This window comes from Oncorhynchus clarkii, chromosome 13 (genome assembly GCF_045791955.1).
Source record: "Oncorhynchus clarkii lewisi isolate Uvic-CL-2024 chromosome 13, UVic_Ocla_1.0, whole genome shotgun sequence".
Taxonomy (NCBI): Eukaryota; Metazoa; Chordata; class Actinopteri; order Salmoniformes; family Salmonidae; genus Oncorhynchus; species Oncorhynchus clarkii.
Window position 1 is genome coordinate 40,062,212 of NC_092159.1, and position 26,703 is coordinate 40,088,914.

Sequence of the window (26,703 nt, forward strand, 5' to 3'; positions counted from 1 at the left end):
TCCACCAGCATCCCTAGTACTAAGCTGAAACATCTTTATCCCCCAGGTAATACATACTCCTGCTGCGTTACATATTTACTACCCAATGTAATACATACAGTATGACTCCACCAGCATCCCTAGTACTAAGCTGAAACATCTTTATCCCCCCAGGTAATACATACTCCTGCTGCGTTACATATTTACTACCCAATGTAATACATACAGTATGACTCCACCAGCATCCCTAGTACTAAGCTGAAACATCTTTATCCCCCCAGGTAATACATACTCCTGCTGCGTTACATATTTACTACCCAATGTAATACATACAGTATGACTCCACCAGCATCCCTAGTACTAAGCTGAAACATCTTTATCCCCCAGGTAATACATACTCCTGCTGCGTTACATATTTACTACCCAATGTAATACATACAGTATGACTCCACCAGCATCCCTAGTACTAAGCTGAAACATCTTTATCCCCCAGGTAATACATACTCCTGCTGCGTTACATATTTACTACCCAATGTAATACATACAGTATGACTCCACCAGCATCCCTAGTACTAAGCTGAAACATCTTTATCCCCCCAGGTAATACATACTCCTGCTGCGTTACATATTTACTACCCAATGTAATACATACAGTATGACTCCACCAGCATCCCTAGTACTAAGCTGAAACATCTTTATCCCCCAGGTAATACATACTCCTGCTGCGTTACATATTTACTACCCAATGTAATACATACAGTATGACTCCACCAGCATCCCTAGTACTAAGCTGAAACATCTTCATCCCCCCAGGTAATACATACTCCTGCTGCGTTACATATTTACTACCCAATGTAATACATACAGTATGACTCCACCAGCATCCCTAGTACTAAGCTGAAACATCTTCATCCCCCAGGTAATACATACTCCTGCTGCGTTACATATTTACTACCCAATGTAATAGATACAGTATGACTCCACCAGCATCCCTAGTACTAAGCTGAAACATCTTTATCCCCCCAGGTAATACATACTCCTTCTGCGTTACATATTTACTACCCAATGTAATACATACAGTATGACTCCACCAGCATCCCTAGTACTAAGCTGAAACATCTTTATCCCCCAGGTAATACATACTCCTGCTGCGTTACATATTTACTACCCAATGTAATACATACAGTATGACTCCACCAGCATCCCTAGTACTAAGCTGAAACATCTTTATCCCCCAGGTAATACATACTCCTGCTGCGTTACATATTTACTACCCAATGTAATACATACAGTATGACTCCACCAGCATCCCTAGTACTAAGCTGAAACATCTTTATCCCCCAGGTAATACATACTCCTGCTGCGTTACATATTTACTACCCAATGTAATACATACAGTATGACTCCACCAGCATCCCTAGTACTAAGCTGAAACATCTTTATCCCCCAGGTAATACATACTCCTGCTGCGTTACATATTTACTACCCAATGTAATACATACAGTATGACTCCACCAGCATCCCTAGTACTAAGCTGAAACATCTTTATCCCCCCAGGTAATACATACTCCTGCTGCGTTACATATTTACTACCCAATGTAATACATACAGTATGACTCCACCAGCATCCCTAGTACTAAGCTGAAACATCTTTATCCCCCAGGTAATACATACTCCTGCTGCGTTACATATTTACTACCCAATGTAATACATACAGTATGACTCCACCAGCATCCCTAGTACTAAGCTGAAACATCTTTATCCCCCCAGGTAATACATACTCCTGCTGCGTTACATATTTACTACCCAATGTAATACATACAGTATGACTCCACCAGCATCCCTAGTACTAAGCTGAAACATCTTTATCCCCCAGGTAATACATACTCCTGCTGCGTTACATATTTACTACCCAATGTAATACATACAGTATGACTCCACCAGCATCCCTAGTACTAAGCTGAAACATCTTTATCCCCCCAGGTAATACATACTCCTGCTGCGTTACATATTTACTACCCAATGTAATACATACAGTATGACTCCACCAGCATCCCTAGTACTAAGCTGAAACATCTTTATCCCCCCAGGTAATACATACTCCTGCTGCGTTACATATTTACTACCCAATGTAATACATACAGTATGACTCCACCAGCATCCCTAGTACTAAGCTGAAACATCTTTATCCCCCCAGGTAATACATACTCCTGCTGCGTTACATATTTACTACCCAATGTAATACATACAGTATGACTCCACCAGCATCCCTAGTACTAAGCTGAAACATCTTTATCCCCCCAGGTAATACATACTCCTGCTGCGTTACATATTTACTACCCAATGTAATACATACAGTATGACTCCACCAGCATCCCTAGTACTAAGCTGAAACATCTTTATCCCCCATGTAATACATACTCCTGCTGCGTTACATATTTACTACCCAATGTAATACATACAGTATGACTCCACCAGCATCCCTAGTACTAAGCTGAAACATCTTTATCCCCCAGGTAATACATACTCCTGCTGCGTTACATATTTACTACCCAATGTAATACATACAGTATGACTCCACCAGCATCCCTAGTACTAAGCTGAAACATCTTTATCCCCCAGGTAATACATACTCCTGCTGCGTTACATATTTACTACCCAATGTAATACATACAGTATGACTCCACCAGCATCCCTAGTACTAAGCTGAAACATCTTTATCCCCCCAGGTAATACATACTCCTGCTGCGTTACATATTTACTACCCAATGTAATACATACAGTATGACTCCACCAGCATCCCTAGTACTAAGCTGAAACATCTTTATCCCCCCAGGTAATACATACTCCTGCTGCGTTACATATTTACTACCCAATGTAATACATACAGTATGACTCCACCAGCATCCCTAGTACTAAGCTGAAACATCTTTATCCCCCAGGTAATACATACTCCTGCTGCGTTACATATTTACTACCCAATGTAATACATACAGTATGACTCCACCAGCATCCCTAGTACTAAGCTGAAACATCTTTATCCCCCAGGTAATACATACTCCTGCTGCGTTACATATTTACTACCCAATGTAATACATACAGTATGACTCCACCAGCATCCCTAGTACTAAGCTGAAACATCTTTATCCCCCCAGGTAATACATACTCCTGCTGCGTTACATATTTACTACCCAATGTAATACATACAGTATGACTCCACCAGCATCCCTAGTACTAAGCTGAAACATCTTTATCCCCCAGGTAATACATACTCCTGCTGCGTTACATATTTACTACCCAATGTAATACATACAGTATGACTCCACCAGCATCCCTAGTACTAAGCTGAAACATCTTCAACCCCCCAGGTAATACATACTCCTGCTGCGTTACATATTTACTACCCAATGTAATACATACAGTATGACTCCACCAGCATCCCTAGTACTAAGCTGAAACATCTTCATCCCCCAGGTAATACATACTCCTGCTGCGTTACATATTTACTACCCAATGTAATAGATACAGTATGACTCCACCAGCATCCCTAGTACTAAGCTGAAACATCTTTATCCCCCCAGGTAATACATACTCCTTCTGCGTTACATATTTACTACCCAATGTAATACATACAGTATGACTCCACCAGCATCCCTAGTACTAAGCTGAAACATCTTTATCCCCCAGGTAATACATACTCCTGCTGCGTTACATATTTACTACCCAATGTAATACATACAGTATGACTCCACCAGCATCCCTAGTACTAAGCTGAAACATCTTTATCCCCCAGGTAATACATACTCCTGCTGCGTTACATATTTACTACCCAATGTAATACATACAGTATGACTCCACCAGCATCCCTAGTACTAAGCTGAAACATCTTTATCCCCCAGGTAATACATACTCCTGCTGCGTTACATATTTACTACCCAATGTAATACATACAGTATGACTCCACCAGCATCCCTAGTACTAAGCTGAAACATCTTTATCCCCCAGGTAATACATACTCCTGCTGCGTTACATATTTACTACCCAATGTAATACATACAGTATGACTCCACCAGCATCCCTAGTACTAAGCTGAAACATCTTTATCCCCCCAGGTAATACATACTCCTGCTGCGTTACATATTTACTACCCAATGTAATACATACAGTATGACTCCACCAGCATCCCTAGTACTAAGCTGAAACATCTTTATCCCCCAGGTAATACATACTCCTGCTGCGTTACATATTTACTACCCAATGTAATACATACAGTATGACTCCACCAGCATCCCTAGTACTAAGCTGAAACATCTTTATCCCCCAGGTAATACATACTCCTGCTGCGTTACATATTTACTACCCAATGTAATACATACAGTATGACTCCACCAGCATCCCTAGTACTAAGCTGAAACATCTTTATCCCCCAGGTAATACATACTCCTGCTGCGTTACATATTTACTACCCAATGTAATACATACAGTATGACTCCACCAGCATCCCTAGTACTAAGCTGAAACATCTTTATCCCCCCAGGTAATACATACTCCTGCTGCGTTACATATTTACTACCCAATGTAATACATACAGTATGACTCCACCAGCATCCCTAGTACTAAGCTGAAACATCTTTATCCCCCAGGTAATACATACTCCTGCTGCGTTACATATTTACTACCCAATGTAATACATACAGTATGACTCCACCAGCATCCCTAGTACTAAGCTGAAACATCTTTATCCCCCCAGGTAATACATACTCCTGCTGCGTTACATATTTACTACCCAATGTAATACATACAGTATGACTCCACCAGCATCCCTAGTACTAAGCTGAAACATCTTTATCCCCCCAGGTAATACATACTCCTGCTGCGTTACATATTTACTACCCAATGTAATACATACAGTATGACTCCACCAGCATCCCTAGTACTAAGCTGAAACATCTTTATCCCCCAGGTAATACATACTCCTGCTGCGTTACATATTTACTACCCAATGTAATACATACAGTATGACTCCACCAGCATCCCTAGTACTAAGCTGAAACATCTTCATCCCCCCAGGTAATACATACTCCTGCTGCGTTACATATTTACTACCCAATGTAATACATACAGTATGACTCCACCAGCATCCCTAGTACTAAGCTGAAACATCTTCATCCCCCAGGTAATACATACTCCTGCTGCGTTACATATTTACTACCCAATGTAATACATACAGTATGACTCCACCAGCATCCCTAGTACTAAGCTGAAACATCTTTATCCCCCCAGGTAATACATACTCCTGCTGCGTTACATATTTACTACCCAATGTAATACATACAGTATGACTCCACCAGCATCCCTAGTACTAAGCTGAAACATCTTCAACCCCCAGGTAATACATACTCCTGCTGCGTTACATATTTACTACCCAATGTAATACATACAGTATGACTCCACCAGCATCCCTAGTACTAAGCTGAAACATCTTTATCCCCCCAGGTAATACATACTCCTGCTGCGTTACATATTTACTACCCAATGTAATACATACAGTATGACTCCACCAGCATCCCTAGTACTAAGCTGAAACATCTTTATCCCCCCAGGTAATACATACTCCTGCTGCGTTACATATTTACTACCCAATGTAATACATACAGTATGACTCCACCAGCATCCCTAGTACTAAGCTGAAACATCTTCATCCCCCCAGGTAATACATACTCCTGCTGCGTTACATATTTACTACCCAATGTAATACATACAGTATGACTCCACCAGCATCCCTAGTACTAAGCTGAAACATCTTTATCCCCCCAGGTAATACATACTCCTGCTGCGTTACATATTTACTACCCAATGTAATACATACAGTATGACTCCACCAGCATCCCTAGTACTAAGCTGAAACATCTTCAACCCCCAGGTAATACATACTCCTGCTGCGTTACATATTTACTACCCATTGTAATACATACAGTATGACTCCACCAGCATCCCTAGTACTAAGCTGAAACATCTTTATCCCCCAGGTAATACATACTCCTGCTGCGTTACATATTTACTACCCAATGTAATACATACAGTATGACTCCACCAGCATCCCTAGTACTAAGCTGAAACATCTTTATCCCCCCAGGTAATACATACTCCTGCTGCGTTACATATTTACTACCCAATGTAATACATACAGTATGACTCCACCAGCATCCCTAGTACTAAGCTGAAACATCTTTATCCCCCAGGTAATACATACTCCTGCTGCGTTACATATTTACTACCCAATGTAATACATACAGTATGACTCCACCAGCATCCCTAGTACTAAGCTGAAACATCTTTATCCCCCCAGGTAATACATACTCCTGCTGCGTTACATATTTACTACCCAATGTAATACATACAGTATGACTCCACCAGCATCCCTAGTACTAAGCTGAAACATCTTCATCCCCCAGGTAATACATACTCCTGCTGCGTTACATATTTACTACCCAATGTAATACATACAGTATGACTCCACCAGCATCCCTAGTACTAAGCTGAAACATCTTTATCCCCCCAGGTAATACATACTCCTGCTGCGTTACATATTTACTACCCAATGTAATACATACAGTATGACTCCACCAGCATCCCTAGTACTAAGCTGAAACATCTTCAACCCCCAGGTAATACATACTCCTGCTGCGTTACATATTTACTACCCAATGTAATACATACAGTATGACTCCACCAGCATCCCTAGTACTAAGCTGAAACATCTTTATCCCCCAGGTAATACATACTCCTGCTGCGTTACATATTTACTACCCAATGTAATACATACAGTATGACTCCACCAGCATCCCTAGTACTAAGCTGAAACATCTTTATCCCCCCAGGTAATACATACTCCTGCTGCGTTACATATTTACTACCCAATGTAATACATACAGTATGACTCCACCAGCATCCCTAGTACTAAGCTGAAACATCTTTATCCCCCAGGTAATACATACTCCTGCTGCGTTACATATTTACTACCCAATGTAATACATACAGTATGACTCCACCAGCATCCCTAGTACTAAGCTGAAACATCTTTATCCCCCCAGGTAATACATACTCCTGCTGCGTTACATATTTACTACCCAATGTAATACATACAGTATGACTCCACCAGCATCCCTAGTACTAAGCTGAAACATCTTTATCCCCCAGGTAATACATACTCCTGCTGCGTTACATATTTACTACCCAATGTGTTTCAGGTCACAGATCTGCCTGCACCTCCATGCAGAATTAGAGGTGAGGAACCTGGGGTTAAATGTATGCTGTATCCCTCCTCCCTCTCCTCTCCCCTCCCATCTCTCCCCTGCCACGGCGTACACACACAAACACAAACACACACACACACACACATACTGACACAACCCCCACAGCAAAACACACACACACACACACACACTGACATACACCGCAACCTCCACAGCATCCCTGCCTCACTGTCTAGCGTAGACATATGCATACACACACACACACACACACACACACACACACACACACACACACACACACACACACACACACACACACACACAGACACACACAGACACACACACTCACACGTGCGGGAGAGGGCCGTAGACAGGCAGGGTTCTCCGACAGAAGGAACAGAGCCTCACAGACTGGAGCGCCGCACTGCCTGACCTGCATGCAAAGCAGACTGCGCTCTCCCCTTTCCTCTCCTTCCTACACCCCTCCTCCACCCCCCGCCCCTCTCATTCCGTCATTCTCTCACTCAGTCAGTCTCTCTCGCTCTATTCCTCAATCTGTCACTATTACCCACACACCTGTACACATACACATACTGTACATACACTCTACCAGAATGCCTGCCTTACAGCTGCCAAACGCATGGAGCCTGTCCCCACAACAACCACAACATAGATCAGCCCTGCCTTGACATACGAGACCCCCCCCACCCCAGACCCAAACGCACTCCTCCCTCACTAAACATCCCCCGTCCTCCCCCTGCTCTCACCTGCAGAGCACCTGTTCTCCTCTCCTGTCCTCTCTCCTCTCCAGTCACACCAGGCTGTCCCTTCCCTCCGTCAGGTGCAGAGGATCCTCATACCGCTTTGTCAGTCTCTCCCTCCCTCTGACTCTCTCTTTCTCCCCTCCCCTACCTCTCTCCCTCAGGCTGTCTCTTTCTCCCCTCCCCTCCCTCTGGCTCTCTCTTTCTCCCCTCCCCTCCCTCTCTCTCTCCGGCACATGCGGCGGAAACTCTTTTATTTAATTCATTACAACACCAGGCGATTAACTCCTTCGCAGATGGGTGGGTGGCTGTCTCCCTCCCGCTGGCGCTGGCTAATTGACTAGCAGGCTGGTTGACTGGTTCCTCTGCTGCTCCCTCTTTCCCTCCCCTCTTTTTCTCTCTCTGTCCCCCTCCTCCCCCCTGTCCATGTTTCACCCAGACGATTGCATGCACAACCAGTAGATGACAAGGAATTCCAGACTTTGCTGCTCTCTCCCTCGTGCCCCGATGACGATATCCTGGCGATTTAGGATTTGTAACTCTCTCTCTCTCTCACCCTCTCTCTCTCTCTCTCTCTCTCTCTCTCTCTCTCTCTCTCTCTCTCTCTCTATCCTTCCCTCTCTCCAGCCTGACCTTTGCAATGTGATATCACCGCTTTCCATATTAGGGAGAGTTTCTGTGGGAACTATGGACTCCACCTTTCTCTCACCCAGCCTCTCGTTTTCTCGCTCTCTCCCTCCCATTCTTCCAAAGCTCTTGTGATTACTTTGCCTCTTGACACACACACATATATAGAGAGAGAGAGAGAGAGAGAGAGAGAGAGTATATGAGTATATGAGTATATGAGTATGAGTATATGAGAGTAAAATAGCAAAATATGAATATACTGTATTATGTTACTTGATGGAAGGAACACCAGAGGGTGAGAGAGGGAGAGATGGAGAGAGAGAGAGAGGGGGAGAGAGATAGATGGAGAGTGCTGCGTAGGCGAGAGTGTATTGTGTGTCAGCTTCATGCCCCAGTGAGGCCACCCTGCCCCTCTATGAGGAGGTCTACAGGCTGGATGACTAAACTGTCAGTCCAGACAAACATACTCATTGGGCTGTGACAGCCTGATAAACACTGCTAACAAGGTGATGCTGGGCCATCAGATCTCTCTCTCTCTCCCTCTCCCTCCCTCCCTCCCTCCCATCCCTCCCTCCCTCCCTCCCTCCCTCCCTCCCTCTCTCCCTCCCTCCCTCCCTCCCTCCCTCCCTCCCTCCCTCCCTCTCTCTCTCTCTCTCTCTCTCTCTCTCTCTCTCTCTCTCTCTCTCTCTCTCTCTCTCTCTCTCTCTCTCTCTCTCTCGACCATCCGACCATCCGACCATCCGATTGAGAACACTGATCATCCTTCACACAGAGCAGCCCCAGTTATCCCCTACAGACCCAGAGACCAATCTGAAACTACTGCACTGTAACCACCTCCACCCTAACCATGCAGTGGAAAATAAAGGTAGGTGTGTGTGTGTTACCTGTTCGCGAGCGGCTCGCTCTCTGTCAGGCTGCCTCATGCTGCCATGGGAGGGTGAGGGCGAGGGGGGGTTGTGGTGCTGCTGCCCGGGGTGCTGCAGCTGGGGCGGGTACTTGTTCTTCAGGTGGTCCATGAAGGCGTCCCTCTTGCGCTCCATGTCCACCTTGTGCAGGTTGGTAAGGGCCTCCAGGCTCTGGGCTGCGATGACCGTGTGGCGGTGCTCCGAGGTGTGCACCAGACCCACGTTGGAGAAACGCCGCGTCCCGTTCCCCAGCGTCCGGTACTCCCGCGGGTACTCAAGGTCATCCGTCGAGATCATGTGACCGCCACCACGCTCTGAGGGATCTGAGATGGACAGAAGGAGGGAGGGAGGGAGGGGGTAGCAGGTCAGGTGGAAAGTGGATTGCCACACACAGGATAGGCAGGCAGATACATGCACACAAACATCCAGACACATAGACAGAGGCAGTCAGACACACAGACAGAGGCAGACAGACACACAGACAGAGGCAGTCAGACACACAGATGTACACAGAGGAAGAGAATAAAGATAAAGATAAAGGAGAGAGAGAGAGACAGAGAGAGGGAACGAGAGAGAAAGAGAGAAAGAGAGAGAGAGAGAGGGAACGAGAGAGAAAGAGAGAGAGAGAGAGAGAGAGAGAGTGGGATGGGATGTTAGACTCATTGCCACCAAGATGGAACAAAACCAAACAGAAGAGAGAAAGCTCCCTGCAGGATTATTGATCTCAACTTTAGAGGGGGGGGGGGGGGGGGGGGAAATGCTCCTGCAATAGATCAAAGAAAAGAATGGAGCAGAATTTTCTCTGTAGGATATTTCATTTCTCTGCTCCTATTTGTCATCTGAAGTGCCTTTCATTGTTTCTGAAGACACAGAGAGAGAAAAATTACCTCTCCAAAATCAGGGAGGCAGCTGCAAAAAGAAGAAACTCCCCGACCTCAAACCCGCCGCCCCCCACCCCCTCCAAGTCCCCCACTTCCTAACTGATCTTTCTCCATTCATCTAAACACGCCCCTCCTCTTCCTCCCCTCCTCCTCCCTCAATATCCAGGTCTCCCTCCCATCCTTCCAGAGGAGATAGCAGACAGATGTAATGGAGAGAGCAGGGCTCTGAGGACGCATGTCTCCCCGACAGCCAGGGTGGTCCTTTATCACCTTCCTAATCAACACAGACAACACCGGGGGGTGGGGGGTCGGTGAAACACGAAATGGGTGACAGTGGAGATCAATGAGCTTTAAGCATGAGAACAACAGGGGTGCCATTCGCCCACTCAGTTACCTTGTTTTGGATAGCAGGCCCCAGCGTTGGCTAAAAGAAGAAACATGCCCAAGGTTAATCTGTGTGCGCACACACACACACACACACACTCAACCACACAAACACACGCAAACCTATGACACAGTCCCACTCTCTATGTACCACCTGTGTAATGGATTATGAATGGAATGTGTGTGTGTATTTATAAAGGCTGTTATAAATAGTTGTGGCTTGATATTACTGTTTATATTCCACTAGCAGCAGGCTAGTGTAACGGATGTGAAACGGCTAGCTTATTTAGCGGTGGTGCGCGCTAAATAGCGTTTCAATCGGTGACGTCACTTGCTCTGAGACCTTGAAGTAGTGGTTCCCCTTGCTCTGCAAGGGCCAGGGCTTTTGTGGAGCGATGGGTAACGATGCTTCGTGGGTGACTGTTGTTGATGTGTGCAGAGGGTCCCTGGTTCGCGCCCGGGTATGGGCGAGGGGACGGTCTAAAGTTATACTGTTACACTAATAGATGGTATATAATCCATCATTACCCAGATGGTTCAGATACCCAAACACTTTTAAATACAACAGTAGGCAGGATCTAATTAGAATCTTTCAACTCAAAGCAGGTACAAAAATAATGAATTCAAAAGCAGGTAGGGTAATTTTTTTTTGGGGGGGGGGGGTTAAATTAATCTAAAGGCACAGAAGAAGAAAAAAACCCCGCTGAAAAGCAGTGAGGCTTCGTTGGGCTGAATGAAGTGGAGCATATGCACATTAAAGCCTCATCAGGATCCTTTTTGATGGAGCTGAGGGAGGGATGAAGGGAGCAGAGCGACGTTGCGCTCCTAAGGTTAGAGGCATCAAATTAACTGGTAATCACCACACAGAGCTTGGAGGGCGGGAGGGAGAGAGAGGGAGGAAGGGAGGGGGCCGCCAAGGCTGGACACAACAGGTAGGATTCTGAGGACCAGAGGCCACACAGGCTGTCATGGATAGACAACCACTTGGAGAGAAGAGACAAGAGAGGGGGGGGGGGGGGTTCTGTCACGGATCCCAACTTTCATTGCGCACACCTGGCCCTTATTCCCACTGATTGTATTTGTATATATGTATATATGTACCCTTTGTTCACCATGGTCTTGTCGATTATTGTCCCAGTGTCCGTTGGTGCATGTGAGTACCTGTGCAGTGTGTTTTGGGCTTTCGTGCCCTCGTGGATTGCGCAGATGATTACGGGTCTGTGTGTTAATCATCGTGTGCGTGTGTTATTTATTCAAGGTACTCCTCGCTCTTTTGTTTGGGTTTCAACCCTGTGTTCTTGTTACGTGTTTGTTTGGTCGTCGCGTCCTTACACGACACGCCGTAATGTGGGGTATAATATTCTTCATACCAACGTGACACATGTCAACAAGCAGACACACTGTACAACCTCTCCTCTCCTGTAATCAACCTAAACACAACACAACCGTAACCACACCCTCTCTCTTCAAAGCGATGGGTACCACGGTACCACAGCACACTGATTATAGGGTTCTCTTTAAATACTGGTACCCTTCCATAACACTGTGTTAGGGAGTACTGATAGACTGGATGAGGCTAAATGGACTGACCTCTTGGGTAATAACATTAGTATTGAGCACTCTGGCGGAGATAGTTACTAAAGTACATGCTGCTGGATATAGCCCCCCAGATCTGTGGTGTACACTTCATTAGATGGAGGCTTATTGTGCCCTAGCACTGACTAAGGGGCCCCATATGCATTATAATGGTTGGTCAGGCGGGGCCCCCTAGGGAAACATAATGATGTGCCTGAGCATCAGCCACATTAACAGGCTGATTAGCCAGGGCCCTGAACAACCAAATGAGCTGAATATACAGTAGTACATCATACATAATCACTGTCAGTCGTTCACTCACTCATCACACATCCACTAGAGCTTAGGAATCTATTATTTTGGGAGAGACACAACACATCTCTGTAACTGTTATAGTTTGTGAAATAGTCAAGGATGAAAAGGCTTTGTTTCTAATCCAGATCTACATTCAACACAAACCATACTAGAGATCTACTAACTAGTCATTAAGTGACACGGCTATCTACTAGACATCTACTACCTAGTCATTCAGTGACATTGCCTTCTACTAGAGATCTACTAACTAGTCATTCAGTTTACATAGCTATCTACTAGAGATCTACTAACTAGTCATTCAGTGACATGGCTATCTACTAGAGATCTACTAACTAGTCCTTCAGTGACACGGCTATCTACAAACTAGTCATTCAGTTACATGGCTATCTACTAGAGATCTACTAACTAGTCATTCAGCTCCGTTGCTATGTGGTTGGTAACCAGTTCACACAGTCAGTGCCCGTCTTGAATACAGCCCTGTTAAAAGTTCAGTGGGAAGGAGGAGGACAATAATAGAAACAGGAAGACAGGTTATTCGTCTTTATTTGTCACAGCCAATATATTTCTACATAAGCTTGCAAACAATGACCACGCAGGGGCATCACCCTTTAAAAGCCCCATAAAAGAGGCATCGTGGAGAGGACGGCTGCAGAACAGTACTTCATCTTGAGCACGGCTTGTCAGACGTAATGGATTGAGTGAGTCTACTGCAAAGTCACATAATGCTAAGTGATGTACCGCTCCTAGAGAGAGCGCGACGGTGGATTGGTCGCATAGATACCATAGGAACTGACCTCTGAACTCAGCCAATGAGGCGCCTGCTTCTCCTCAGAAGAGAGATGGTACGTTCAAGAGCATTCAACTGGCAAAACAAACAACGATTCAGCTGCGGTAGGCAAGTAGAGATGCCTGAGGCTCAGCGATATAACGCTGAACCCTCCCTTCACCCCCAAAAAGAAAGGAATGTAAGATCACACAGAGCAATACTCAAACATAATTGTTCATGTGTTGGATGAACTATCTTTTCTGACAGGCAGCAGGGATTTTTTCTGGAGCTGTATGCAGTAATACGAAATCTGGCAGAGCCTCAGTGTTGCTCAGAGAGCCCTGGGATGTGCTACTCATACAGAGGCATCCATCCAACCCCTGCACCACCACCACCATGCCTCTTCTTACACCACAGCTGCCTGCCCCAGCGGCACACACCTTAAGGGGGCATCTCTCCCCAGCCTTCCCTCTGAACCGCCAGGCACCACTGCACCAGGGATGGAGCATCCAGGGAGCTCATAATGAGCATATGGTATGACCACTAAGGAGAGCGAGAGAGATAGTGAGAAGGTAAAATAACCATACTATTAAACAACTATTGATTTATAACACCGGAGAGTTTTCCGCAAGTCACTTAGAAAACATGAGCTGCCTCCACTATTCCAGCACCATGTCAACTTCAACATCATCCAATCGCCTCTGCTTCGTTTAATACAGTGACAACTAAAAGATACCAAAACCAATTTAGTCCAGTCAAAGTAAGCTAACTATGATGTGGCTGTTCATGGTACTGATTGCTGTGTGTGTGTGTGTGTGTGTGCATATGTAGAACAAACATTTTGACTCACCCTGCTTTTAGAGAAACGCCAACGCCATTCTCCTCTCTTTCATGGTGACGAAACGGTCTACGCCTCTGTCACACAGTACACACTTTTACTTTTTGTTGTACTAGGCTACCTGGTTAAAATGGTTGCTCGCTAGACTAACTTCCTTTCATGGGCAAAGTTATCTAGTTAGCATTAGCTTACTACATCTAGATACATATTGAACTTCCATCCTCTCGGGCAAGAAGCCCATGTATGAATTACTGTTATAATCATTTTCCAGTACGGAGAATTAAGTAAAACCACGTCCAAATCCCTATCTCCACCCATAGCTAATTTAGGAAAGGGCCCGTTTTAGCTAGCTAGCCAGCCAGCCACCAGAGGGCAACAAAACAACAAGATGCAAAATTCTAGTTTTTTTCTGTCAATGACATTTTGCTTTGTGATTGGCAACGTTCACTGCTCTATCTGTATGTTTTGTGTGATGCCAAATCCAACATGGCTTCCCTTGACACTTTTTTTCTGGTGCTCCAGGACCACTCACATTTGAGCTCACTCAGTTTAGCTCAATGCTGATTGGCTACTATTGGCTACTATTGCTTTTGTTTTTTTTAAAGCCAAATGCGCGCTGGCTTCCCTTGCATTCAAAGCTATGGGCGGCAACAATGTAATTCACTATTTTTTTTACCAGACAGCATCAGATAGATGGGCTACACATAGAGAGACAGAGGTGCGCTGTTTCGTTCACTCGGATGCTTCCTCCGGTGAGATACATTCAGCCTCTTGTGAATTCGAGGAAAATTATGAAACACAGAGACACAAATTTTATGCTTTTATGCTTTTATTTGATGCTTTTTTTTGTTAGTACATTTTTTGGGGGAAGCCTGGCTTCCCTTGGCATTCATGAATACATGCCACTGAGGAGATGAGGAGATGGAGATGGGGAGATGAGGAGCGGGAAGCCAGACCCAGTCTGACCCCAGTCTGACCCCAGCGGGTCCCAGTGGACAGGCTAATTTACTGTGGGTCTGTCACTGCTCCACCGGGAGTTTCAACGTCACCATGGCAACACAGGGCGAGTAACAACCACTGAACCAGAGAGGAGGAAAAAGATGACTGGCACAATCCCTGTTCACTGAAAAGGAAAGGAAAACAGCACACTGCAAATCTGGCACATCCGTTTGACTGCAGGCTGCAGGAATCCAATCAGGCCCACAGCTGTTGGCTGCCATTACTCACAGGTCCACTCCTCAGGGAGCAGTTTACACAAGACAGAATACCACCAGGAAGGAGGAGAGAAGATGGGAAACAGAATCAAGTAAGAACAAATGTACTAATCAGGCCCTGTCACTGACTGCTGGTCACAACAGACAGCCAATCAGGGACAGAAGTTGACAGCTATGGGCAACATCTATTGCGCAGATATGTATGTGTGAGTGTGTTTGTCTGTGTGTGTGTTTCAGTGAGTGAGTGAGTGAGTGAGTGAGTGAGGGAGTGAATGAGTGAGTGAGTGAGTGAGTGCGTGTTTGAGTGAGAGAGTGAGTCTGTGTTTGAGTGTGTGTGTGTGTGTGTGTGTGTGCGTGTGTACAGCCTCTCTGTTATACCACTGCCACAAGTACCTTCCCCGCTGTATAATTACTATACATCCACAGGGAGCCATCAACTGACTGGGTAACAAGAACACTCTATTGCTCTGTAGAGGACATTTCCTGTGATTGAGGCTCGCACACACACATTCATACACACACGCACACACACACACACACTCATACACACACACACACGCACGCACACACACACACACACACGCACACACACACGCACACACGCACGCACGCACGCACACACACACGCACACACGCACGCACGCACACACACACACACACACACACACGTACACACACACGCACACACGCGCGCACACACTTATTAATACATACATTTACATAACATTAAGATACTCATTAGTTACATACACGCAATCTCTCTTTTATACTCTCACTCACTCTCTCTCTCTCACACACACACACACACACACACACACACACACACACACACACACACACACACACACACACACACACACTCTAATTATGTGAATGGGTATTAGCTGATTCAACTTGTTCTCTCTCCATTAAGATAAGCTGTGAGTCTGAGAGGTGAGGCCCCTCTGAGCTCTGATATGTGAAAGAAAATGATAGAGAGAGAGACAGAGAGAGAGAGAGACAGAGAGAGACAGACAGAGAGAGAGAGACAGAGAGAGAGAGAAAGTGACATGCCTCAGTAGAAGGTCAACAGTAGAGCAGTCTAAGTCAGGCCGGGGTGTGTCAGCCAGACTCAGTGCTGGACATGATAATGAGATGGGAGTGATTTGAAGCGAGTGAAGCCCAACTCACACAGACGGACAGGCCCAATCTGCTGGTCCCCACAGGTGATGGCAACACTTCGCCTCTTTAATTTATCTAGAGCACAGTGAACGCCTTCCTCTCCTCTATCATCCTCCTCTCTCCCCCGTCCCGCCCTTCAAATTCACTCAGCTGCCCCGACGGCAGGGAAGGGGGGGGGGGGGGGGGGGGGGGGGTAGTGTGGAAGAAGTCAAATTAGAATGGCTGCAGTAGTGCGGATCCGACAGAGCGCCGGTTAACACACAACGGCCTGTACAGAGACAATTAGAGAGAGCTACAGGCTCCCTGGGTGTGTCTCACAGCGTCTGCTGTAACTACAATCAGTTAGTGTGTATCCAACTGAGGCGGGAGTGTGTGTGTTCGAGAGAGGGAGGGAGGGAGAGAGAGAGAGAGATGTCTCTCATCACGTCATCACATTAACAACAGGCGGCACCATAACAGCAGCAGTAGAGACAGGGAGTGAGGTCCCCTTAATAGGTTCCTACCGGCCAGGCCATCCACCACAGCCACTACTACTGCCGTTGACTTCAAATAAGACACGGGCACTAGGTACCTGCACCTGATTATATCTCATGGAATACTGTTCATCACAGTTCATCACAGAAAAAGGAATACTGGGTTAGTGCTGTAACACTGCATGAGAGATTGGTATATATATATATATATATGTAATACTGCATCATTATGTGCAGGGGAATTTAAATGGATGTAGTGAGAGAGACGGACCCGGTGCAGCCGTCGAGCCACTTGTTCAAAGGAGATGCATCTCCTGCATCAAGGGGGCTATACCTCTGATCTACACAGGGGGTGATGCTGAGCACGCACACACACACACACACACACACACACACACACACACACACACACACACACACACACACACACCAGGCTGGGAGAGAGGGAGGGGTGAGATAGAGGATGAAGGTGCCTGCAGCGTATGGTAACGAGGAAGTGTTCAGTGCACACATGCAAGATCACAAAATCATATGCATTGTTAAAATGCACACACAGCAGCAGCTTGTTCCAATGTGCATACTAACACACACATCCATTTGAAACTGTGAAGAGCTGCAGTAACCATATATGCAAATGTGTGAGACACCCTGCTGCTAGATATAACATGTTGATGAGAGACAGAGATAGAGAGTGAGAGAGAGAGAGAGACAGAGAGAGAAAGATAGACAGAGAGGGAGAGAGCGAGAGAGAGAGAGAGAGCTGGGAAGAGGGAGAACTCTCCAGGGATGTGCTATCAGAGGGAAATGAAAGAGCTGGGCTTGACAGTATCATTGGGTATTCTAATGATCTAGCTGGCCTGCTGCTACTTGCCCCATTGGTCACTGCTTTGACAAGCACACACACGCGCGCACACACATGCAAAGTGATTGAGCCTCTGTTAAGTGCTTGGTTAGCTCACAGTCACACACAAACAAATATTCAGGACAGGTACATAGCATCCCTAGAGGAATGGCGACAGAGTAATTGTGCAGTCTTTACCTGGCCTCATAGATGTGTAGCTGATCGATCTCTCTAATTTCCCCCTCCTGTCAGTTAGCCACAGCCTCTCCTCTCCCCAGGGACACACTGCACATGACTTGTGCAGTACACACACACACATATATACACACACACACACACACACACACACACACACACACACACACACACACACACACACACACACACACACACACACACACACGCAACCGCACAGGCAACCGCACACTCCCAAACAAAACAAACATGACAAACACACACAAACACCCTACAAATAACTGATCATACAACTGATTTCATGCAACCCATAGTGAGGCAGAGATAGAGAACCCTATCCATCTTTGTGTATTTAGAGTTCTCTCTATTGGGTCAGTGAAGCAGCAAAACTCTGCTTATGAAACCAGCTACAAAACATTAAAGCAAAAAACCATCTCTCCCACTTCCAGGATAAGTATATTCATTTATTCTGACCAAACAAAACACAAAAAGGCTCTGACAAGCAGCTGTTAATTATAATGAAATCGTTATCTCGGTTGAGCAAACAAGGTAATTTGGTGTCAGAGAGAGAGAGAGAGTAAGAAAGAGAGAGAGAGGGGGAGAGAGAAAGTAGGAGAAGGGATGAAAGAGAGAGAAAGAGAGAGAGAGAGAGAGAGGGAGAGAGAGTATATATATATATATATATATCCCCTCAGAATCCCCATATTACTCAGAGGAGACCTTCCCCACCCTTGAGGAAGAGACGTGCCATTTCCAGGCCCAGGGAAATGTGCTCATCTGTGGGGACACAAATGCACGCACAGGAACACTACCTGTTCTAACGAGCACACGAGGGGACAGCTTTATTACAGGCCATAGTGTCTCTAACTGTCTTAATCTCCCCCATAGAAACAACAGTGGCAGGACCGTCAACAAAAACGGAAGGGATCTTTTGCAGCTCTGTAGAAGCCTGGGTCTGTACTTTGTCAACGGTAGATTACGGGGGACTCTTTGGGGAGATTCACCTACTGCTCACCTCTTGGCCACAGTACAGTAGACTATATGATCACAGACATCGACCCCTTCTCTCTCAGCTCATTCACTGTCAAGCCACTAACACCTCTGTCTGATCACAGCCAAATTACGTTGTTCCTCAAAAGAACAGACATGGAAACAACCACACATTCACAGCCCAGTAAGCTGTACAACATCAGAAATTCATACAGATGGGCCCAAAACAGCACAGAAGAATACCAGAAAGCAACAAGTAACCAAAATATCCAGACACTCTTAGATAACTTTCTGGATACCACATTCACTCACAGTGAATAAGGCATCAATCTAGCAGTACAAAACATCAACTATATATTCAGGCAAACGGCAAAAGAAGCACAATTGAAATTGATTTTTTTTTTAATTAAAAAGACCACAGATGACAACTGGTTTGATGCAGATTGTAAAATTATAAGGAATAAACTTAGAACACTATCCAACCAAAAGCACAGAGACCCAAATAATGGTGAATAAAAAAAAAAAATCTAAACAAGACGAATTAGCGATACAAAATGGTGACATATGGACAACCCATTGTAAAACACTCTACAACACCGTTCAAATTGACACAAACGCAGAACAACGCCAAATTCATGAGAAGTTGAATGGATTAGAAAAAGCTGTAAAGGGCCATCAACATCCACAGGACTCCACAATTACTGACCAGGAGCTCTATAAGAAAATTCAGGCTCTCAAATTTAAAAAAGCATGCAGACCTGATTGCATCCTAAATGAGATGCTCAAACTCACTAGTGCAACATTTCAATTGGCTATATTAAAACTGTTTAATTTGATCCTGAGTGTAGGTTATTTCCCTGACTTCTGGAATCAAGGACTCATAAACCCAATCTTTAAGAACGGAGACAAATTTGACCCTAACAATTACAGAGGCATTTGTGTGAACAGTAACCTGGGGAAGGTTTTCTGTAGTATTATAAATGTAAGAGTTCTAAACGTCCTAAGCACAATGTCTTGAGTAAAAGCCAAATTGAATTTATACCAAAACTGTCACGTTCTGACCATAGTTCTTTTGTGTTTTCCTTGTTTTAGTGTTGGTCAGGAAGTGAGATGGGTGGGAATTCTATGTTGTGTGTCTGGTTTGTCTATTTCTATGTTTGGCCTGATATGGTTCTCAATCAGAGGCAGGTGTTAGTCATTGTCTCTGATTAGGAACCATATTTAGGTAGCCTGTTTTGTGTTAGGTTTTGTGGGTGATTGTTTCTTGTCTTTGTGTTTATGCACCAGATAAGACTGTGTTCGGTCTTTACATGTATTGTTTTGTAGTTAGTTCATGTTAAGTGTCTCTTATTAAATAACATGAACTCTAACCACACTGTGTTTTGGTCCGCCTCTCCTTCCCAGGAAGAAATCCGTTACAAAAACATGGCACAACTGATCATATTTACACCCTACACACCCTGATAGTTAAACATGTCCACCAAAATAATACCAAAATATACGCTTGCTTTATCGACTTCCAAAAAGCATTTGATTCTATTTGGCATACAGGACTGTTCTACAAAGTTATTGAAAGTGGTGTAGGGGGTTAAACATATTACATAATTAAATCAATGTATACTGGCAATACATACAGCATTAAAATTGACAAGAAAAGAACAGAATTCTTTAACTAGGGGCGGGGCCTTCGTCAGGGTTGTAATCTGAGCCCTGTACTCTTCAATATTTACATCAACGAATTGGCCACTATTCTAGAAAAATCCTCAGCCCCTGGTGTTAGTCTCCACAATTCAGAAGTTAAATGCCTAATCTTCGCAGATGACCTATGCCTGCTGTCACCCACAGCACATGGCCTACAGCAGAGCCTGGACCTGCTAGAGCAGTACTGTAAGACCTGGGCCCTGGCAGTAAACCCCCAAAATACTAAAATAATGATTTTCCAGAGAATATCCAGATCTCAGGGAATTTGACCAAAGTTCTCAATTGGTACAAAATATATAGAGTACTGCACACACTACAATTACTTAGGTTTAAAAATAAGCTCAACTGGACACCTTAATGAGGCAGTGAATGAACTGAGAGAGAAAGCACGCAGGGCATTCTACGCCATTAAAAAGCTAATTCAAATTGAAATACCTATTAAAATTTGGCTAAAACTAATTGAATATGTTTTGAACCAATTGCACTTTATGGCAGCGAGGTGTGGGCAAAATGTAAAAAATATAAAACAATTAGAGTGTCATTTTCCCAAATTTGAAACCCTTATTCAAGGTTTCAAAGACCTCTCTGATGAGAGTAGGCTACTCGACCTGTTGGGGGAGGACGCAGAGAGCTGTGGGTTGGCAGCGCACCACATTGCTGCCTGCCATAAGTTGAGGGACAGTGTCTGACAGACCAATCAACCTGCACATGTCCTCTACTGTATACATATTGTTATTGTTAAATGTATGGTTATTTTGACCCTTGGTTATTGTTGTTACTGTTGTCCCGTTGACAATTTTGATTCTCATTTTTATTTTTTATATTGTAAATATCCAAAATAAGCTTTGGCAATATGTACAATGTTACATCATGCCAATAAAGCGAATTGAATTGAATTGAATTGAGAGAGCGCGCGAGAGAGAGAGAGAGAGAGAGAGAGAGAAAGAGAGAGAGAGAGAGAGAGAGAGAGAGGGGGGGGGGGGGGGGGATGGTGAGGGGATGGTGGGGATTTTCTGGGAGAGGGAGGAGGGAGGAGAAAATCGGCCGTTTATGAAAACAAAACAGCCTTGGTGAAGGCAGGTGGGCACACACAGTCCCTATCAGGACCAGCCAGCTGTGTCATCTGTACACACACACACACACACACACACACACACACACACACACACATATGCGCATGCACACACACTACGATATTCGTAACCACACTCACACGGAATCTATCTTTTCACATTTCACTGTATTCACAATCACTTCAAGGGCATAGTGGTGGTATGCTCACACACATACACACACATAAACACACACACACACACACATATACACACACATACACAGCATGAGGAGGAATCATATCAGGGGAGTCAGGTGTTGTTCCTAATCCATCAGATAAGGGGCAATACAGGTAGCAAGCCCTACTACAGTACAGACCAGAAAGCAACAATGCTGTGCCTTCTTATAGCCTGTACCTGCTGACACTATGGCAGGCAAGCAATCAAGACCAGGTAATGAGCTTTTTTAGTGTGTTTTAATTAAAGACCATGGTGCAGTATCAAAGAACCCTTACTGCTGCTCGATCATCCTATTTTTCCAACTTAATTGAGGAAAATAAGAACAATCCAAAATGTATTTTTGATACTGTCACAAAGCTAACTAAAAAGCAGCATTCCCCAAGTGAGGATGGCTTTCACTTCAGCAGTAATACATTCATGAACTTCTTTGAGGAAAAAATCATGATTATTAAAAAGCAAATGACGGACTCCTCTTTAAATCTGCGTATTCTTTCAAAGCTCAGTTGTCCTGAGTCTGCACAACTCTGCCAGGACCTAGGATCAAGAGAGACACTCAAGTGTTTTAGTACTATATCTCTTGACACAATGATGAAAATAATCATGGCCTCTAAACCTTCAAGCTGCATACTGGACCCTATTCCAACTAAACTACTGAAAGAGCTGCTTCCTGTGCTAGGCCCTCCTATGTTGAACATAATAAATGGCTCTCTATCCACCGGATGTGTACCAAACTCACTAAAAGTGGCAGTAATAAAGCCTCTCTTGAAAATGCCAAACCTTAACCCAGAAAATATTTTAAAAACTATCGGCCCATATCGAATCTTCCATTCCTCTCAACATTTTTAGAAAGGCTGTTGCTAAGCAACTCACTGCCTTCCTGAAGACAAACAATGTATATGCAATGCTTCAGTCTGGTTTTAGACCCTATCATAGCACTGAGACTGCACTTGTGAAAGTGGTAAATTACCTTTTAATGACATCAGACCGAGGCTCTGCATCTGTCCTCGTGCTCCTAGACCTTAGTGCTGCTTTTGATGCCATCGATCACCACATTCTTTTGGAGAGATTGGAGACCGAAATTTGTCTCCACGGACAAGTTCTGGCCTGGTTTAGATCTTATCTGTCGGAAAGATATCAGTTTGTCTCTGTGAATGGCTTGTCCTCTGACAAATAAACTGTAAATTTCGGTGTTCCTCAAGGTTCCGTTTTAGGACCACTATTGTTTTCACAATATATTTTACCTCTTGGGGATGTCATTCGAAAACATAATGTTAACTTTCACTGCAATGCGTAGGACACACAGCTGTAAATTTCAATGAAACATGGTGAAGCCCCCAAATTGCCCTAGCTAGAAGCCTGTGTTTCAGACATAAGAAAGTGGATGGCTGCAAACGTTCTACTTTTAAACTCGGACAAAACAGAGATGCTTGTTCTAGGTCCCAAGAAACAAAGAGATCTTCTATTGAATCTGACAATTAATCTGATAGTTGTACAGTCATCTCAAATAAAACTGTGAAGGACCTTTGCGTTACTCTGGACACTGATCTCTCTTTTGACGAACATATCAAGACTGTTTCAAGGACAGCTTTTTTCCATCTACGTAACATGGCAAAAATCAGAAACTTTCTGTCCAAAAATTATGCAGAAAAATTATGCTTTTGCTTTTGTTACTTCTAGGTTAGACTACTGCAATGCTCTACTTTCCGGCTACCCGGATAAAGCACTAAATAAACATCAGTTAGTTTTAAATACAGCTGCTAGAATCCTGACTAGAACCAAAAAAATGGATCATATTACTCCAGTGCTAGCCTCCCTACACTGGCTTTCTGTCAAGACAAGGGCTGATTTCAAGGTTTTACTGCTAACCTACAAAGCATTACATGGGCTTGCTCCTACCTATCTCTCTGATTTGGTCCTGCCGTACATACCTACATGTACGCTACGGTCACAAGACGCAGGCCTCCTAATTGTCCCTAGAATTTCTAAGCAAACAGCTGGAGGCAAGGCTTTCTCCTATAGAGCTCAATTTTTATGGAATGGTCTGCCTACCCATGTGAGAGACGCAAACTCGGTCTCAACCTTTAAGTCTTTACTGAAAACTCATCTCTTCAGTGGTTCTTTTGATTGAGTGTAGTCTGGCCCAGGAGTGTGAAGGTGAACGGAAAGGCTCTGGAGCAACGAACCACCCTTGCTGTCTCTGCCTGGCCGGTTCCCCTCTTTCCACTGGGAGTCACTGGCTTACTGGTGCTCTTTCATGCCGTCCCTAGGAGGGGTGCGTCACTTGAGTGGGTTGAGTCACTGATGTGATCTTCTTGTCTGGGTTAGCGCCCCCCCCCCTTGGGTTGTGCCGTGGCGGAGATCTTTGTGGGCTATACTCGGCCTTGGTGGTTGAAGATATCCCTCTAGTGGTGCGGGGGCTGTGTTTTGGCAAAGTGGGTGGGGTTATATCCTTCCTGTTTGGCCCTGTCCGGGGGTATCATCGGATGGGGCCACAGTGTCTCCTGACCCCTCCTGTCTCAGCCTCCAGTATTTATGCTGCAGTAGTTTAGGTGTCGGGGGGCTAGGGTCAGTTTGTTATATCTGGAGTACTTCTACTGTCTTATCCAGTGTCCTGTGTGAATTTAAGTATGCTCTCTCTAATTCTCTCTTTCTCTCTTTCTTTCTCTCTCTCGGAGGTCCTGAGCCCTAAGTCCATGCCTCAGGACAACCTGGCATGAAGACTCCTTGCTGTCCCCAGTCCACCTGGCCGTGCTGCTGCTCCAGTTTCAACTGTTCTGCCTGCGGCTATGGAACCCTGACCTGTTCATTAGGATTACTATTATTTGACCACTTGCTGTTTGAGGTTTTAGGCTGGGTTTCTGTACAGCACTTTGAGATATCAGCTGATGTACGAAGGGCAACATAAATACATTTGATTTGATTTGATGAACACTTGACAAAAATATGAAGATATAAAGTCATAAACTGAGGATTTAAGAAGAACTCCATCTCCGGGCTGAAGTGTGACTGCATATTCATGAGCTGAGCTGAGTGAGGTGGTTATTATGAGTGTGAGGAGACACAGGCACAGGCACAGGCACAGGCACAATACATTGCAATTCAAAGCCTCCTTAATATTGTCACGCTGGGGAGACGTGGGCAAAGGGGGAGATGGCTCGGGTGTGTGCGTGTGTGTGTGTTTTCTTTCTCATTTCCTCCTTTGTCTATTTATGGCTGAGAAGCATATATCAGATCCTAGGTCCAAAGATCAAATCCTGGTCCATAGATCAGATCCTAGGTCTATATATCAGATCCTAGGTCCATAGATCATATCCTGGTCCATAGATCAGATCCTAGGTCCATAGATCAGATCCTGGTCCATAGATCAGATCCTAGGTCCATATATCAGATCCTAGGTCCATAGATCAGATCCTAGGTCCATATATCAGATCCTAGGTCTATATATCAGATCCTAGGTCCATAGATCAGATCCTAGGTCCATAGATCAGATCCTGGTCCATAGATCAGTTCCTGGTCCATTAGGGGAAGGTCAGAGCAGGCAGAGCAGCGTCTGTTAACAGCCTGTTTATCTCCTCCACAGCAGCCAGAGCAGAGGCCAGCCAAGAGCGGTGTCAGCATCAGCCTGATGAGAGAACATCCTAATATGGGCAGAGTGCCAAGGAGAGGCCCTCCCAGAAGAGAAGTTCCAAGGTAAATAGTGCACGGAACAGAAATACCATTAATGTTGCAGCCGCCCTGTTTCCAAGTGCTACGTGCCGTCAAATGCACACAGGAGTAAAGCAGTCACTAATTCTGCTGGAAGCACTTCACAGCTAGCGAGCCTTCCTTCCCTCGCTGAAGAGCAATACGAGGAATGGGGGCCTCAACAAAGTGTTTGGTTGAAATAAAGGAAGATGTGAAAGGAAGAGAGAGAGAACCCCAATATTTTTATCCCTGTTGCTGCTGACAGATGCTGCTGACAGACAGGCAGTTTGACCTATAGCCGGTCTGTATCCGGTTACTGCAGCACCCAGAGCTGTTATGCAACTGTACAGCAAACCCACGGCAGTATCCAACATCCCAAAGACAAAAACACAGTTATTTTGGGTGATAGCGCCCCGCTACTTTCTTCCCCCTCCAACTCCCAGCTCTAAAACTCCTCCGCGTTCTGCCAGGTCAAACAAATTGCTACGGCACATCCCTTTGCATTTAGACTAGAGCCTGACAGCCAGCCATGCAGAAGAATCGACCCAATTTGAGCTTGTTTTACAAGACACCCATCCAAACAGGGATACCACTGCTAAAGTAAAGCCAAACCTAGAAGCCACCGGTAGCTGTCTCTCTCTCTGTCAGGATCCTCCGCCATATTGGAAACCCAGCTCTACCTTAATTGTATTCTAATTGAGTACCGTGTCTGCCTTATATTTGACTAATTAGGCACGGAGCAAGAATAATGGCGTAAACACGATTATTTTTTCATTTGATTGGAGTAAGACTCACACTAACAAACCGTAGGCCGTTTGTTTTGTGCTGTTGAGATTGGATCATGGTTGAGGCTTTTCTAATGATG

At 44.9% G+C, this 26,703-nt stretch overlaps 1 protein-coding gene across 2 annotated transcripts in view; it reads right to left on the reverse strand.

The window, feature by feature from the left end:
* Positions 1–26,703, reverse strand: part of LOC139364720 (SRC kinase signaling inhibitor 1-like) — a 106,871-nt gene that overhangs the window by 59,130 nt on the left and 21,038 nt on the right. The window contains exons 2-3 of one of the 2 annotated variants that reach the window (XM_071101719.1): positions 10,804–10,833; positions 9,508–9,851 (exon numbers count right to left, since the gene is read on the reverse strand). In XM_071101719.1, coding sequence (XP_070957820.1) covers positions 9,508–9,851; positions 10,804–10,833 — 374 coding nt within the window. Of the gene's footprint in view, positions 1–8,002; positions 8,102–9,507; positions 9,852–10,803; positions 10,834–26,703 lie in introns of those variants that run through there. The other variant, XM_071101718.1, reaches the window with a different exon arrangement.